The 14569-nt window shown below is 46.6% G+C and overlaps 2 protein-coding genes across 2 annotated transcripts; both read right to left on the reverse strand.

Annotated features, from left to right (window-relative positions):
• Window positions 1–173: 173 nt before the first annotated feature.
• On the reverse strand, window positions 174–9143 carry nfe2l1b (nfe2 like bZIP transcription factor 1b). Its single transcript, XM_069160101.1, is given in 7 exon segments — window positions 174–4165; window positions 4368–4526; window positions 4637–4726; window positions 5798–6019; window positions 6954–7091; window positions 7093–7788; window positions 8920–9143. Coding segments are annotated over 6 exon segments (2403 nt in total). The 5' UTR covers window positions 7513–7788; window positions 8920–9143; the 3' UTR covers window positions 174–2791.
• An 808-nt stretch (window positions 9144–9951) lies between these two features.
• cdk5rap3 (CDK5 regulatory subunit associated protein 3) lies at window positions 9952–14547 on the reverse strand. The gene is made up of 14 exons (XM_069160109.1): window positions 14420–14547; window positions 14083–14128; window positions 13819–13950; window positions 13593–13693; window positions 13184–13232; window positions 12630–12808; window positions 12380–12516; window positions 12154–12298; window positions 11839–11946; window positions 11641–11722; window positions 11473–11561; window positions 11168–11373; window positions 10245–10416; window positions 9952–10077 (listed from the first exon to the last, which is right to left on the reverse strand). Exons 1-14 carry the CDS (start codon window positions 14423–14425, stop codon window positions 10012–10014), a joined length of 1518 nt encoding a protein of 505 aa, XP_069016210.1. The 5' UTR covers window positions 14426–14547; the 3' UTR covers window positions 9952–10011.
• Between the last annotated feature and the right edge of the window lie 22 nt (window positions 14548–14569).

Below are 14569 nucleotides of genomic sequence, written 5' to 3' on the forward strand. Positions count from 1 at the left end.
GTGACGTTATTATTATTATTTTTTTAAACTTCAATATCGTGACATTTATCTTTTTGTTTTTAAAAAAAACAACAACAACAACAACAAAAAAATCCCCAGTTATTTGGTGCTTTTTGTGTTCGTCTTAGTTGTTTCCGTGGAGCTTGTTTGGTGTTCGGTTACCGACTCACATCTGTGGTTGATTTAGTCGCTGGTAGTCTTTGTCGTGTTTTTTTTTTTTTTTCATTGTCTCGCTTGTCGGATTTTGGGAGAATAAACCACTTTTTGTTACAGCACCGAGTCGTGTCACTTTAAATATAAAAAGGAGTTTATTACTCAAGATGGGCTTCAGCTTTTCAATTCACACTAGAAAACACAGCGGGCCAACAAATCTGAAGTTTTTCTTCGTCACCCGTCCGCAAACTATCGCCGTCTTTATTTGCCATTTTCCAAAGGTTCTCGGTTATCGCCGGACTTCTGCAAAAGCACGGACAACTACAGCACGGGAGTCACAGGTGAAAATAAAAACACTTTATTAATCAATAAAAACAATTCTTGATTGCCAGCAAATATCTGAAAACAGAAGGTGGGAGGGATGGGGGGGGGGGAGTGGGGGAGGGAGGGAGGGAGGGGGGGGGGAACTACATCCAAAACTGAAAGCAGAGGGGTGAGACCGTTATGGAGGCGCTTCGACGAACTACAGAAATCAGAACAAACATGAAAATATTTACAGAACAAGACAAGAGACAAAAAAAAAAAAAAAGAAAGAAAAGTGCACTAAGTAGTAGCAGTACTAAATAGTCGGTGTTACACTGAGGTGAATGTTAACCGGAGTTTCATGCCTGAATATCACATTTAATGAGGACGTTTCTCCTTTAAAAAAAACAAACGGTTTTATCTGGACATCATCTTAATGTTGCGTTCTGTTCAGCTTCTTGTAAATACTCTAACTGCTATCTCAGCTGCAACGACTGACCTATGGGTTGGTTGTTTTTTTTGAATGTTTTTTTTGTTTGTTTTAAAGTGGGTGATATAACACATGTACTGACGAACTTCATTCAAATAGACAAGTAATAGCACTTCTACATTGAGAACGGTTTTCATCTTTCGGTTCTCAAAAAACCCTTAAAAGGTGACGATAATGAGATTATGAAATAAAGGCATTCAAAACCAAAAGCGGCCACGACTTTCACGCCGCCGTCGTCTCTCTCGCGCGCATTCGAGTCGCTTTCAAACCTCGACGTGGCTCGCTTTCGTCGTCGACACTTAAAAACATCGGACTCGTAAATATGTTTCGGCCAACAGCTCGGCTTTTACAGCAGTTTACAAAAATCGCCTCAAGTGGCGTTCAAGTGGGTAACGTTGGCAAATAAGTTACTTAAAAAGGAATATCGCTACACCACAACTGAGCCTGCGTTATGTTAATACTTAACAACGACAGGGGCACCCCCCCCCCTCTCTCTCCGCCCCTACACCCCCTCTCCGGAGCTCCCCGGCCCGATCGCGGCATCCTCGGCTTCCTCTCGTGACTCCAGGCTCCGCAACCAAACCCTTCAAAAAATCAACTAAGTGGGCGTCGACTTAAAGCTGATGTGGCTAGACCGAGAACCTTTTTGCTTATACTACAGATTATGAACAGTTAATAAGAGCCTTTTATTTTATTTTTTTTGTAATTTTTTTTTTTGTGTTCCTAAACGCAGCTCCCGGTATTTAAAACCTGCAGCGAAGGAATAGCGACAGACACGGCAAAATGCATACAGCCAAGCCTTTTTTTTTTTTCTTTTTTTTTCTTCAAAAGACAAATTACAGTGCTATGTATAATTTATAAGGAAGTTTGATACATTTTGCAATGCAGTGTGCCTCCCTCTCCTAAAAACCGTCCGTCTGCTCCTCTTTCGCAGGACTCTCACCTCCGGGCCTCTTTTTTTTTTAGCAGCGGCCGGGCTTCGGGAACGACTCGGCCTTTTTCCTGACTTCCCGTCTCATCTCAACATCCTACATCCGCACATCAAACCCGCTCTACTCGGGGTCCTTCTATACTTAGACGCCGCCGACAAAACTGACTCGGAAAAACCTTTGCAGTACGAGACCTACAGAATTAAAGAGTGCAGCGTCCGAGCGTTTTAAGATACAGATCACGTGACTTTGCACCATACTTTTGGTTAGTATAGGTGTTAATGGCATCCTAAAATGATGGACTTTTCCTTTTAAGCCTTTGGTATCTTTAACTCTCACTCTTTCTTTTTGCCTGAAGATTTGCAACTTAAAAGCCTCGACTTGACTGTGAAAAATCACCTAAAGTCTCCAGGGGTGGGATGTGATCAGATAGTCCTTTTAAAACCTCCGGTGCATAGGTGCTCCAACCGTCCTCGTCCACAGTGTTCTTCCACTCCCGCTCGTCTCGACACCGGTCCCTTCTTTCATCCTACAAATCGTCTCCATCCTCAGTGGTTTGGTGCAAAAAGGATCAAGAGCAGCTCAATTATTATTATTTTTTTCCCCCCTAATAGCTCATTTTATGTCCTTTTTAAAATCCCCTCCTTCTCCTCGTCTAAATAATGAAATACCAAACGAAGAGCTGCTTCAAAGTTGTTTCCAGGGGAAAAAATAAAATAAAAAATGTAGGAACAGAATGAAAAGGGAGAAACTAACGCAGGGAGAGTAGTCAACAATGCCATTTCTCTACTCACCCCAATCTTCTGAAAAGGAAAAAAAAGGACATCTCTCTCTCTCTCTCTCTCTCTCTCTCGTCTGCAGAAATCTTTTCTCACTGATTTAGCAAAGTGACAGAATAAACAGCAGTTTGTCGCCCTCACTTCTTTTTGTCTTTTTGTTTTTTCTCGGGCTTGCGGCTCTGCTCGGCGGTCGTCACGCCGCGCGGCATGATGAGCACGCTGCCGTCGGCGCTGTACTGCAGCGAGTACTCGCTGGGCGGATAGGGCCGGCCCTCCTCGTCCCGCAGCTGAGTGAACACCTCCTGGTACAGGCTCTGCATCTTCTGCTTCATCTGCCGGATGGAGCGGATGAACTCCATCTTCTCCTTGAGCAGGCGGGCCTTGTCGCGCCGCAGGTCTTGGACGCCCTGCTCCAGGTTTATGATCGTGTCCAGCTTGCGCTTGCGGCAGTTCTGCGCCGCCATCTTGTTCTTGCCGCGCCGGCGGATGTCGCGGATGAGGGCGAGCTGGCCTTCGCTCAGGTGGTGCTTGGCCAGGAGCTCGTTGAACTCCTCCACGGGCAGGTTGATGATCTTTTCGTTGGTGAAGGGGATTTTCATGGACCGGGCTCGGCGCTCGTCGCGACTCGAGTGCTTGTCGAACAAGTCCTGAGGCGGCTGAAGCTTGGAGCTCTGCTTGACCGTCTTCTTCCCGGCCGAAAGGGGGAGCTCCGGGTGCTCGGAGAAGGCGGTGGACAGCGGCAGGTTGTAAGTGTGATTGTGGCTGATGGTGTCCAGCTGAGGGAGGCTGTGGAACTGAGACGGGTCCTGGTAGCTCATGCGGCAGAGCTTGCTGTATCCGGGCTGGTAGCCTCCGACGGCGCCTTCCTCCGTCTCCGCCGTGGCCACCTCCGAGTCGGTGCTGTAGCCCACGGCTCCCTCCTCCGAGAAGGTGGCGGACGTGGAAGAGGAGGAAGCCGCGGACGAGCAGGACGTCTCGGAGCTGCTCGGGGAGGCCGGGCTGTGGCTGGAGTCCAGGGAGAGTCCGGAATCGGAGTCCAGCTCGTCCTCCAGCTGCGACGCCTGGGCCTGGCTGAAGCCCTCCTCCATGGCCAGGTCCAGCAGGCTGATCTCATCGAGCATGGACTCCTCCAGCAGGGTGCTGAACGGGTCGGGCAGGACGGGCGTGGATGTGACGTTGGTGCTGGAACTGTTTACGTGCGGCGGGAGAAAGATCCCCGTCAGGTTGGTGGCTCCGAACGTGGAGTTGATGTTGGAGGAGTTGCTGGAGGAGAGTCTGAGCATGGCGGGTCTCGGGGTGGTGCTGACGGAGTCCAGCTGGGGGTTGAAGATCGGGGGGAAGTCCTGGCTGCAGCTGGGGAGGGAGGCCTGGTGGAGGCTGACATCCTGGTTTATCGGTGTGGAGCGAGCAGACAGACCGAAGTTTCCCGCCGTGCTCGACTCGGTCGTCTCGCTCGTGTCGCTCCCGCTGCCGGAGCTGGTGTCGGGCGAGCTGCTGTTCACTTCCATCGCCTTCGAACAGAAAGATTTTAAAAAGGGAAAATTATACATATTGTTCCAACTACAGGGCAAAATAAATGACTTTTTATGTTGAAATGATTTCCCTCTTCAACACGGTGAAGAGAGCAAACCTTCCCCAGGTTGTTATCCTTTACTTTATCTTTTCTTTTGGACCGACACAATAATAATAATCCCGTCGTGAGAACAAACCTACTTGTAGCTCCATGATGGCCATGATGTCCTGCCACTGCTGCTCCAGGTCTAACTGCGGCTCTGCTGAGGGCAGCTGAGGTCCCAGAGGGAGGCCCTGAGATGTAGAAGGAACTTCTTCATTGGAAACCGTTATTTCCTGGGTGACGACCGGGGCTGGAAACTGATAGAAAATATCATGAACATTAGTGAAAAAAACAAAAACACGTGTTGTCATTTTTGTCACAGCTCCCTCTGTGTTAAATAACAAATGTTTACTTTTTTTTTTTTTACCTCAGCTTCTTCTCCAAACGGGAACGTAGCCTCCAGCAGCCTCAGGCATTCTTGTAGAGACAGTGAAGTTTGTGAGCCCAGACCTGGGAGCTGACAACAACAACAACAACAACAACAACAACAATAACAAGAGATACCAATATTATATAAGAGCACTTGTACAACTGTAGCTAAATTTATTCTGTCCACACTAATTACAAACAAACCAAGAGCATGATTCCCATGATGCATCATGAGCTGCTGAACACGGACCCATGTGGCTAAAATCACGTCAGAGACTGTTATTATTAGTCCTTAAAAAAGGAGTGACTATTTTACGTTGGAGCAGGAAGTGACCATATATGGGCGAGGGGTGAATCTGACTCGACTTGATTGGGAGCCTGTCTACAATACGCCCCCGCCCGTCAACCAAACTAACTGCTTTTTGAGGTCTAATATCTAATCAATGATGAAAATATTTTTAGATGGACCACCAGAACACTAATAAGAAGGAGTGACTTTAGTGAATGGCACCATCTTGGCTTGTGGAAAAAAATGATTGACTTTGTATTTCAGGAGAGAAGTCGAATGGGAGTCTGCTGGAGCCGGAGCAAACCCCTAGTGGCCTGCAGTGGTATTGCACTTCTGCATCTGCCTCACTTTTCAGACCCGGAAGCTACGTCCACTTTAATAAACAGTCTATAGGTAAGATGTGTGCGCACCATTACACATTTGGAAACTGTGATTGTAAACAGCCACTGATCTCCTGTAAAGTGCTCTTGGATTTTAAGCCCTTTGATAAACGTGCCTTGGTGAGATGAACCCGTGCCTACATCTGACTGCACCGGCTTGATTTGCTTTATCTGAGCTTTAACTCGTCCACCGCTGTGACTCAACACTATTATATCCAAACCGAGCAATTTCACAGATGAACACAATTTTGTTTTTCTACCGCACGATATTTTAAGCAAATGGAGACAAGAAACTTAACAGGAAACGTCTCCGCGTGTATAAAAACTAACATACAGCAGATTAAATCATCTTATCGCCAGTGTGCACAGCTCCCGAGTTTCCATTTCCTTTTTTTTTATGAAGTATAAGGCAGTGAAATGCACAACCTCCCCCTCCCCCCCGCACAGACAGAAACAATAACATATGAAGCTGTGTTTGGTCTGAACGAACCTGCTCGGGAATGCTCTCTCCGGTCTCTCCGTCCACGGGCTGGACGCCTTGTAAGTTCACGCCGTTTCTCCAGCTCTCCTGCTCCTCGTTGCTGTCTTTGTTCTCCGGCGGGCTGGGCTTGTCCTCCTCGCTGTCCTTCTGCCGGTTGCTGTAGTTGAACACCTCTCTGCCTGCGCCGAGGTCGATGTCCTGCCGCCACAGGATGTCAATCAAGTCAATGTCCTGGAAAAACATATAGCAACCATTGAAAAATGGCCCTGTGTGCAGAGGAGAGTTACTTTAATAACCAGGTATCAAAAACTACTGAAGACCAACTAAACAGATTGACGTATTTATGATAATAATTAGCACTAAACTAGCTCTTTTTTTTATTTTTTTTATGTAATTGGACCGGGACATTTTTGGAAGGACAAAGTGACAGATCACGTAACACAAATCAGATGATGCAACCATGACATAAACACTTTGGCATGGTGATTATCATGTGACCAGAAGGACGTCTCGGTTTATTAAAACCCAATTACGACATTGTGTAAACCCCCCCTGCATCAATACGATCATTGTGTGTGTCTCAAGGAAGTTACGTAGAAGTTATAGAGACAAACAACAACAACAATAACCTGTGACACATAGAAATGTCATTAATATGTAACAAGTAAATTATGTTTTTCTTTAAATCTAAGTTCAGGGGGGAGACGACTGCTCGCTGTGCGGTTTTTAAAGTTGCACCCTGATCCAGCTGTCGTGAATGTGACTCAACTGGTTTGACTAAAAATATCTGACACTGATCAAAAGTCCTCGGGCGAGGACCATAAAAGACATCGGTGTCAAATGTCACCACAACAGTGGCGGCATACCTTAAATCGTTATGAAACTTATTTATAGTAAAAATAAATATATAACATATATAGCGAAAATCAAAAAAAATCTGACTGATTTGATGCTGAAGCAAGAAATACATACAACCGAACCTTTCAATCTCTCAGCTGCTGGATGTGTTTGAACTGAAGTACGTGATCGGGGTCCTGCAGGTGACAACAAGCATCTGTCAGGAGGAGGAGGAGGAGGAGGAGGAGGTGCCCCCCCTCCTCATCCTCCCTCCCCCGTCCTCCTGACAGATGCTCTCCAGGTGTTTAAAAGAAACGTGTCGCGGTACCTCTTTGGTGAGGTCTTCGTTGCCATCCCTGTTGCCCTGCTCCTGGTTGCCCTCCGGGGCCACGGCTCCCAGGCTGCTGTCCGCTGCGTTCAGGTTGTACGTGGATTCAGGCGCTCCGCTTCCTCCCCTCATGGCCGGGGGTAGCGTCGGGGTCGCTAACGTCCTCTAGGCCGGCCCCATTGTCCAGGGTGATGCCGGGGCCGGACTGGCTGCCGGCGGACACCGCGGTCTCCGAGTCGCGGTGCACTAACCAGGCGTTGAGCTCCGTACTGGGCACGAAGAGGCGATCCAGCTGGCGCACCTGGTTCAGCAGCCGCCGAGTGGTGAAGAAATGGTCCAGGTCCACACTCTTTGGATGGATGCCATAGCCGTCCAGCGTGTTGCGCAGGTTGTGAAACTGTGTCTGGGTGTAGGCTGAGCTGGGCCCCAGGATGATCTCTCTCAGCGGGGGCAGCTGATTGCTTAGATAGGTGTCAACGTCCACCCGCACCCCAATCAGACTCAGGAGGATGGTGAACTGAATCAGGCCCTCTGTGAAGTACTTTTTCAGGTAAAGCATTTCTTTACAACGGAACAAAAGGTGGAAGTAAAAAATAAAAACAAAAAGGGGGCCAGCGACCTCGGATCGATCCTTCTGCACTACCACTAAAAGGCCGAGAGGGATACATGAACGTAAAAAGCGGGTGAGGACAGCGGAGAGTCTTCAACAGGAACTACGGAGGTTTAAAAGCTTCTTTCTTTTTATAAGATCCAAGACGACGCTTCCACTTCTCAGAGAGTCCAGTTCGTACTCGAAGCTTTCGCTCTTCATAAGCTTCTCATCTTCCCCCAAATCCTGACACAAAGAAAGTGAGAAATTACATTTTTAATTGCACCTACTGCAAAAAAAACAACAACACCACCACAACATTACAAAATCACACAGCTTTTTAAAAACAGCCCGGAGGAGACACGAGTCTGTACCTACCGACGTGACAGCTCACTAAAGACACAACAGCGACCTCTCCATCCTCCCCCCCGAGACCCGAGACCCGCACCGGGCACTGCCTTTTCATTCTCGGTCGTTCAGCGGTGAGCGGAGGTGTGTGTGTGTGTGGGGGGGGGGAGGCAGGGGCGGAGGCAGAGGGGCGAGGGGGGGGGGGGCTGCGAGTCTCACCCCACCCTTGACAGGACAACTACTTCTGGTGGGTGCTGCTGAAGGTGAATGAGAGTCGAGGAAGCTCGCTGAGCTGAGCTGGCTAGCTTCACACAGCGTTGGGAGGCAGGCAGGGTCCCTCCCTCCCCCTCCTCCCCCCCTCCTCCCCCCCCCAGCTGCGCCTATCTTCGTCCTAATGACGTTAGCCGTTAGCTCCTTTATGTTTTGAGACTCGGGCTACTATTACGCATGTATAACCACCTTCACAAACAAAACGTAAAGTAGCAGTCGGATCAAGCCGGTTGACTTGACATCTCTTTATTTTTTGTTGTTGTTGTTTTTTTTTTACCCTTAAAAGTTGACAGGCACCGCGGCGGCTCGGGAGTCTTTTAAGGACTACCCACTTCCGCTATAGCTTAGCATCAAACAATCTCCCTAGCAACAAGTGGCGAAAAGCTGGTTGACGCGTTCGCGCAGCCACTCACGGGCCTCGCGCGCGGCGACGACACATGACTCCAGCGATCGGCGGCCAATAGGAACGCGGCGTGGGCGGGGCTTAGGGGAAACGCTGAACTGCTATTGGACCTCAACCGCCTCGCGCCGCACTAGCTTTCGCAAGCTAGTTTGCGTGCTAACCGCCAACAACCGTGCAGCTACTTTAAAAAGTAACTTAAACAGCACGCTCCTCGATGTCCGCAGGCTCGTGCGCGAACAATGCTCCGAGTCACCCGCGTGACCGCTGACGTCACGTGGCGCCGCGGACCACCGCAGTCTCCGTGTCGGCGGAAGCGACGCTTAAAAGTCATTGAAAACCTTCGTTTTCATACTTACGCGCGGAGATTGTGCAACTGTGTCTTCATGTCCCGGAAGGTCCCCGCTGTCACCCGAGGACAGAAGCTCAAAGTCCCCTGGTTGTCATGAAGCGTTCCGCGGCGCCGTCCGGTGAAGCGTTCTCCAGCCTTTCCTCACAGAATGGCCCACCATGACTTGCAAAATTGCTAGCTGGCCCGGCTAGCCTAGCACGCGCGGCTTGACACCAAAACACGCTTTCACACAGCGCATGCGTAGAACATTCTAGTGGCGAGCTTTCATCACGCGGCTGAAACCCCCCCCCCCCCCTCCTCCTCTTCCTCCTCCTCCCCCCCCCCCCCACTGGTAAATATCATACAGTCTGTACCAATAAATTAATATTTTTAACATGTCCACGAGTAAATACGTGGCGTATTTAAAACATTTCTTATTCACAAAAAAACCCCCAAAAAAACAACACATCAAATGTCATTATTTGAATTGCTGTAATTGTTTTATTTACAGGTTAAAGACGATGATTATTTTATCTTAATTCACAAGGTGAAGAGGCGAGGAATGCCTTTTATATTTCTACTGTAAAAACAAGAAGCAGAAAAATACTTTTACTTTTCTTGGACTGATGTTACAGTATTTGGTAAATTCCCAAAGTTCTAAATTATTATACATTTTTAATTGAACCTTTTATTTAACCAGCAGGGGTGTAGTGCTAATTAATAAGTTGTGGCTCATTTCTGCGGTTGTGTAATCACTATGAGGTCAAGTTTACATACAATAGTCAGTCATGTAGATATTTGATTAATTATTATTTTATAATCAGCTTTAGTATTTAATTTAATAAAGTCACTAACATAATCATGCCATTTTCAGGGTTTGTTGGGAATCACATCAGATAAAGATTTATAACAACAAAACTGAGGTTTGCTTTGCAACTGTGGTGATTTATTTACAGAAACCATTATGTTAAACAGTTGTAAATGATTTGTAAAAACGTGTCACACTATTTGTTTTGTTTTTTTTAATCCAGGAAATGTAAAGAACACAAAACCACCAGAGTTTAAATTAAAATACCACTTTTTAATTTCTCCTTGTAAGTTTATGACAAAAAGAGCTTCACTAAATATTAACTCCCATCAGGTTGACGGGCCTCTTGTGGTATCGCTTTGAAATGTCGGCTTCAATCTGCAAAGACAAAGAACGAATTGACATAATTACTGACAATAACACCATTACACCATTAACGATATGCTTTCTGTGTGTAATCTCTCCTTTATATTAACTTCTTGCAGCCTCCCGATTGGCGCGAACCGCCCAGCAAACACAAATAAATGGAAATGGTAATCCAATACCTGTTTCTGGAGCTCGCGGGTGCATCCTGCCAGCAGGTCGACACGTGGCTCCAGCCTGGACTGCTCCTGCAGCGCTTCCTGCCTCTTCTCCGCCATCGTGGCACCTTTCAACACCAGAATGTCTGCCTGCTTCAGCTTCTGTCTCAGCACCTCCGACACGCGTTCAACATACCTGAACACACAAGAATAATCTCATGTCACGTAAAGGTTTATACCGTGTTGGTTTTCAACAACTGACGCTGAAATCAGATCAGATTAAAAAGCAACGACACGGAAGTGATACGATCGGTTGTACTTTTGTCAACAGCTAAGAGCCTACTACAAATTTACACTGTACAGAAGAGAGCCGTAGGAACTACATTAGAGATATTTAAATTTACTGACATTTAAGACTATATGATTGTTCACAATAAATTACTACCAAAGAATAAATTATTCAAAAATATTGATGCGCTTTTCTTAAATCTTAAAGGAAGTTTTATGTTCGAGAAATTCAGAGCAAGAAACAAGATGTGTTTCTGTTAAAGGGGTCGAATTTATAAAAAAAAAAAAAAAACTTAAGGATGAATTAAAAATGTGTAAAACTATGATTAAAAAAATAGTTTATTAAATTAAGTATGAGGACAGTTTAACATTTGTGTTTAAGGACACTTTTAACTATTTTTTTGCAGTTATTTACTGATTTATTTATGTTTAATATAAGGTGGGGAACATATTGAAGTCCTTGTGAGTACAGACGTGTTCGTATAACAAGCTTTGGCTTCAGCTACACTTATTATTTCAGCAGACTGTTAACTGTATAATCTGCTATTTAAATGTGTATTTTTTTTTCCAATTTTCCTTCAGGTTGCTGGAGACTGAAGTAAAGCTCGATGATGATGATGACGATGATGATGATGGTGGTATTGAAGCTATCAGCGTACCGCGGCGAGGCCTGGATCATGAACAGGTGCTGCATCCGCAGCGAGGTGAGCCGGCACAGGAGGTCCTGCACCTCGGACAGCATCTCCCGCACGTGCTGGCGGGTTTGGCTTTGGATGACGGAGGGCGCCAGCTGGAACTGGCTCATGGCGACCACGTCGCCCTCCTCCCCCATCTCACTGATGCGCTGGGTGAGGAACACCTCCAGCTGCACGGAGGAAGGAAATAAAATAATAATCGTAATCAGGTCGGTAGATGGTCGTGCTTGCGGGAGTAAATTCCACAGCAGATGGCCGTCGTCTTTCACCTCCGTCAGCTCATCGATGAACTGGCCGCGCGACCGAGAGTTCTCCAGGAGGCTCAGAGCGTCCTCCCCCCTCGCCACACCCTCAGGACCTGCAGGGACGCACGCTCGGCTTTAACACGCACATTTCAACAGCCGAGCGTGCGATCAGTTCAGCGACGAAGCACTTACAGTCCGTTCCCACGTCTACGATTTCGATTTCGACGGGAGCCGCTTCGGCGTCGCCCCAGTCGATGCCGCCCGCGCCGCCGTCCTGATGAGGGAGACCAAACACAGACTCGGTGAGTCGCAGCTTTTCCCGACTGACCTGACGTCTATAATGTAAACACAAACTTAGTCAAAAATATCAAAATACGGATGTGCTCTCACGTCGGAGTTGGGCTCCAGACTGATTCCCCAGTCGATTCCGTCCTCGACTGTGACGCCCGAATTCGCAACTGCTGAGTCAGCTCCTTTGCCGAAGTCGCCCCAGTCGATCTGAAGCAGATTTTTAAAACACAATGCAAAGATGCAGGTCATGAAAAATATGTTGTTTAAAGACTCGAGGAATATCCCAACACTGAAATCTTGTTTTAAATTAAATAACAGAACCACATGATGAAAATAAGATGGAAGAAAACCTGTGCAGGAAGTTTCCATGATGCGACCGTGATCACTACATAACACAGAGACAGTGAAACTGACCGTGTCATCTGTGACCGTTTCAGGAGGTGCTTCCTCTACAACCGGCTTGTCGACGAGCGTGGGCACTTTCCCCGTCCTCCACTCGTAAAATGTTGAGTTGCCTCTCTTCTGGGCGAACGTCAACATGGGCAGGACGGGTTCAGACCTACAAACAACAAAAACTAAGTTACACTTCATTTAGACTGCTGTTAGGGATGTGCACTTATATCAAGAACTTGTTACTCACCAGTCACACACAAAGTTTGTGAAAGCGGTGTAGAGCCGGATGTGCTCCTCTAACTTCGCCGCATCCTTCCCGACTTCTTCCAGAACTGCTGGTAAGTCTTTCACCAGAGCCTGAAGCTCTCGAGCCACGTTTTCACCCTGGCAGAGAGAGAAAAAATAAATAAAAAAAAGTCATCTGTCTGGTAATAAAATGCATAATTTGTGGATATTGTAGCATCTCAGTGTTTGTGTGTTTGTGTTCTTGCACTCACCGTGATGCCGTACTGTTTGCAGGCAGTGTAGTAGCGCTCCCTCAGGTCTGCGGCGGAGCTCTGGCACTCCACCTCCCGCCTGCTCAGCTCCTGCTGCAGCTGCTGGGCTTTGGCCAGCTGCTTCCTCAGAGCTGGACCCTCGTAGCTCACGTTGCGACTCAGCAGGCTGGCCACCTCCGCTGGGATGCACAAACACATTTTAAAAAAAATTATTATTATTATAAAAACTAAAAAAAAAACTTTACGCGTGAAAATGATTTTGTTTCTTCAGCTGGATGCTGTTCTCCGTCTCCAACGCTGCTGATGCAGAAAGAACGTGAACGGCAGCAACAAAAGCTCAGAAAAAGTCCGGTCGGCCGTCTGGACTCTGAAAAGCTGCAGTCATCTGTCCCGAGGAGGTGATGAGGAGTGTCCGGGTGCAACAGGTCAGACAGGTAAGAACAGCTGCTCCATTTAAGGACATAAACAATCACATCTTAACAGAATTACAATAGTACAAACTCAAAGTGATAAATGCACAAGTAACTCTTTTAAGATCTTTAAATCACACTCACCCAAGTAGACATTATCTGCTTCATAAAGGGACACGATCTCCTGCCAGTCCTGTGATGACGAGAAACAAATCAAAAACATATCCAGTTTAGGGACAGTTTTACTGCGGCCATCTGACAAACGGACATGAACATGAACAAGGTGATCCGATCACAACTAGACAGATAAAAAGTACATCAGTTTACACCTGGAATTATCGCAAAGAAATCAAAACAAACGGCGTCTTCTTCTTGTTGATGTTCTGCACTTTAATATGACGTCGTTGCTTCACAAGTGAGTGTTTATTTCAGCTTATGTAGAGGACGTCAGCTGAGCAGGCGGTCCAGGACACATCCGAGTACTTAAATCAATCCACGTGTGCTCGGATCCCTCCGTGTATTTTTAATAGCAGGTGTTATAACATCCTCTCACCTTCATCCTCTGAGACGAATATCTGCCGAAGATGTTCTTCGACGACGCCTCGGTTCCCTTCAGGATCTCCACGATCCTCAAGCAGTGGAAGTAGTGAATGTCTGTCGGTCAACAACAAAGCACAACAAAAAAAGGAGGCCGATTAATAAGCATGAGAAACGAGATCCTGGTGTTTTTTTTTTTTTTTTATCTTTCAGGAGAACGGACGACGCTGCGAGGGACCTACAGGAGCCGGAGAGAAGCTGCTTGATCTCCTCGTTTTCGGGCATGTCCTGGATGGCGCCGTTGATCTTCTCCCGGATCTCTTTCACCGCCGTCTGCCATTTCAGGTTGCAGTGTCGTCGATCCAGCAGCCAGTCTGCAATCACAAGGGAGGATTTCATACGAGACACGTGACGTGCAAGATCACAAAGTACACTTAACAGCTGGTTATAGTCCTGACTGGAGGAGGAACATAACTACATAATTAGTTGTTGTTTTTTTGTCTTACCCAGAAGTTTGCTGGTCTGAACGTCGATAGGAAGATTCTGAATATTCTGTTAAAGTAAAACAACATTCAAAACTTGTAATTTACAGGTTTTTTTTCTCTTTTTTTGTAGCAGCATTGTGTACATGGAGAAAATAGTGAGACATAAACAACAGGAATAAACCACAACTAACACCAGAGGACGAACTTTCTTAGCTGAAGCTTTATTTTAGTTAAAGCTCATGTTTGGATGTCAGTTATCTGGACTTTGACTGTGGCAGCGAGCTAACGTTGGCTAACATGCTAATATATTAAGAGAATATTGTATATTAAGAGTCAGAGAAAGTGTGTTTCAACTCACCTCCATTGCTTCTACACCTTTTAAAAGCGCTTCCGAGATGTTACGGTTTCATTATAACATCATTTTTAAAGGTTTATTATCCAGGAATACTGTCCCCATCCGGGTTTCTACTGTTTATGATACGTTACGAGAAAGCACGGCCAATAGAAA

Source organism: Embiotoca jacksoni, unplaced genomic scaffold (assembly GCF_022577435.1).
Source record: "Embiotoca jacksoni isolate LCO1_2020_lvr unplaced genomic scaffold, fEmbJac1.0.p SCAF_26, whole genome shotgun sequence".
Classification (NCBI taxonomy): Eukaryota; Metazoa; Chordata; class Actinopteri; family Embiotocidae; genus Embiotoca; species Embiotoca jacksoni.